This window comes from Nuphar pumila, chromosome 12, assembly GCF_984573655.1.
Source record: "Nuphar pumila chromosome 12, dmNupPumi1.hap1.1, whole genome shotgun sequence".
NCBI classification, from domain to species: Eukaryota; Viridiplantae; Streptophyta; class Magnoliopsida; order Nymphaeales; family Nymphaeaceae; genus Nuphar; species Nuphar pumila.
In genome coordinates, this window is record NC_143260.1 from 84,356,964 (window position 1) to 84,358,785 (window position 1,822).

At 41.7% G+C, this 1,822-nt stretch overlaps 1 protein-coding gene across 1 annotated transcript; it reads right to left on the reverse strand.

Moving 5' to 3' along the window:
* Positions 1-1,135: 1,135 nt before the first annotated feature.
* Positions 1,136-1,618, reverse strand: LOC149821103 (uncharacterized). The gene has a single exon (XM_089981899.1). It carries the CDS (start codon positions 1,616-1,618, stop codon positions 1,136-1,138), a length of 483 nt encoding a protein of 160 aa, XP_089838025.1.
* Positions 1,619-1,822: the final 204 nt, after the last annotated feature.

Genomic DNA, 1,822 nt, shown 5'->3' on the forward strand with positions numbered 1-1,822 from the left:
TAAATCGATTCTTGCCTGAAGCTGATTATGACAACATTGCAACTCTCTCTCTCTCTCTCAGAGGAAAAGTTTTATACTGAATTATCATTAATGTGCTCCACAATCTGAGTTCTTTATACCCCTCTAAAATCTTATGATGCAAGTTGTTTTGACCAAATCTGACCATATAGATGGATTCAGAATGGTAGATTTAATAAGAATTGAGGCTTGGATCGTATCTTTTCAATGAAAAAATCAAATATTTAAATCACAAAATTTTGTATTTTGTCAACCACTGTTTTTTGAACCGAGAAAAAATTCCCTCACACAAGTGGGATTTAGGCTATTTAAATGTTCATCTTTACTAAATGATGATGTAGATCACATCTGTGGAGTCTGATTTGATGGAGACAACTGGCATCTATCAAATCCCGGTTGAAACAGATTTGGGTTTAAATAGCAACGTAAATGTAAGAGCACAGGCTTCCATCTTTGAGATGGACGGCCATCAACTGACTTTGAGTACACAAGGCCCATTGCCCACGTGAAAGTTGTATAATTAGTGAGCTGCCTTTGTTTTGACATATCAAATGAAGGATCGTGGGCGAATACCTCTGAGGTCTTGATATCACAAACAACTGTGGGCTAATTATTAGCTACTTTTTTTTTCTGGTTCTTGATTTTCGATTTGGCCCTACCAATAATTGGCTTTGACAGCTTTATTGCTTTGTGAGGTACATCAATCACATCTTTTGGTCCATGATTTGTTCTTTAAACCTATTTAATCTTTACTGACTCATCCAATCCCACATCTCATTCCTTTTCTAATGCGTAATTCGGTAATTTACAGAACTCAGTTGGTGGGGGAAGGGAAAAATTTGCAGCTTAACTCTCTCTCTCTGTCCAATATGTGCAAAGAATAATGATGACCGTGTACCAATCATACAACAAAAAAAAGAAACTGAAAATTCTTCTGTTTCTTTCTGCAATTTTGCAGATGAAAGAAAACAGAAAAAGTTATATATCCACAATCGAAACTAAATTCTAAAATGGAGGGGAAAAAAGGTACTCCCCAATAGAGAAATAAAAACAACAAAGACCACTTTGTTGAAATCTATAGAAGGATTCAAGAAAGAAGGAAGAGAGGCATTTAACGTCACAAGTCTTCTGATATGCTCTCAAGATGAGGGCGCCAGATCCCTACTCTCCCTCTCCTTCTGCTTCTGCTCAACGAACACTTCCTCTCTGAGAGAGTCTCTGTGAGGTATTGACCATGAGAAGACGCCTTGAAATTATGGATAGACTTGATATCCAACGACGGTTCGTCATCATGAGGCGCTTTCTTCTTCTTTGTCGTTCCTTTAGCACACGTTTTCTGATCAGATGGAGAAGAAGAGGTGGGGATCAGGAAGTAGATGTGGCCGCGCTTCAGTTGAGCGTCGGGAGGCAAGATGATGATGCCGATGCCCTCGGGGCAGTGCTTTCTGAGGATGTGCTTGGGGTTGGCCTTCATGACCTCCCCCGCCGAGATTGAACCGCTGACCTCCTCCACGTGCCCGTTGGAATGAACGATCCGGATCACGTCGAGGGCACCGCATGGAAGGATGCAGGAGATACAGCACCTCAGGCTGTTGCCCATCTTTCTCTCTTCTCTCCCTCTTGGGATGGTTATACCGAGGGGAAGATGAGGAGGAGGAGGAGGAAGGGAAGAGAAGAAGTGAAGGATGATTGTGGGAGGGGAGTGTCGTGATGATGGAATTTGTATAGCCATCAGAAAACGACACATCATGTGGTGGGATCCACCCCCCTTCTCAATAACAAATGGCGTTAGGTGATTGGTAAG

What these genes read in the sequence shown, in the direction of transcription:
- LOC149821103 (XM_089981899.1), bottom strand. Translation starts at nt 1,618, where the DNA reads ATGGGCAACAGCCTGAGGTGCTGTATCTCCTGCATCCTTCCATGCGGT.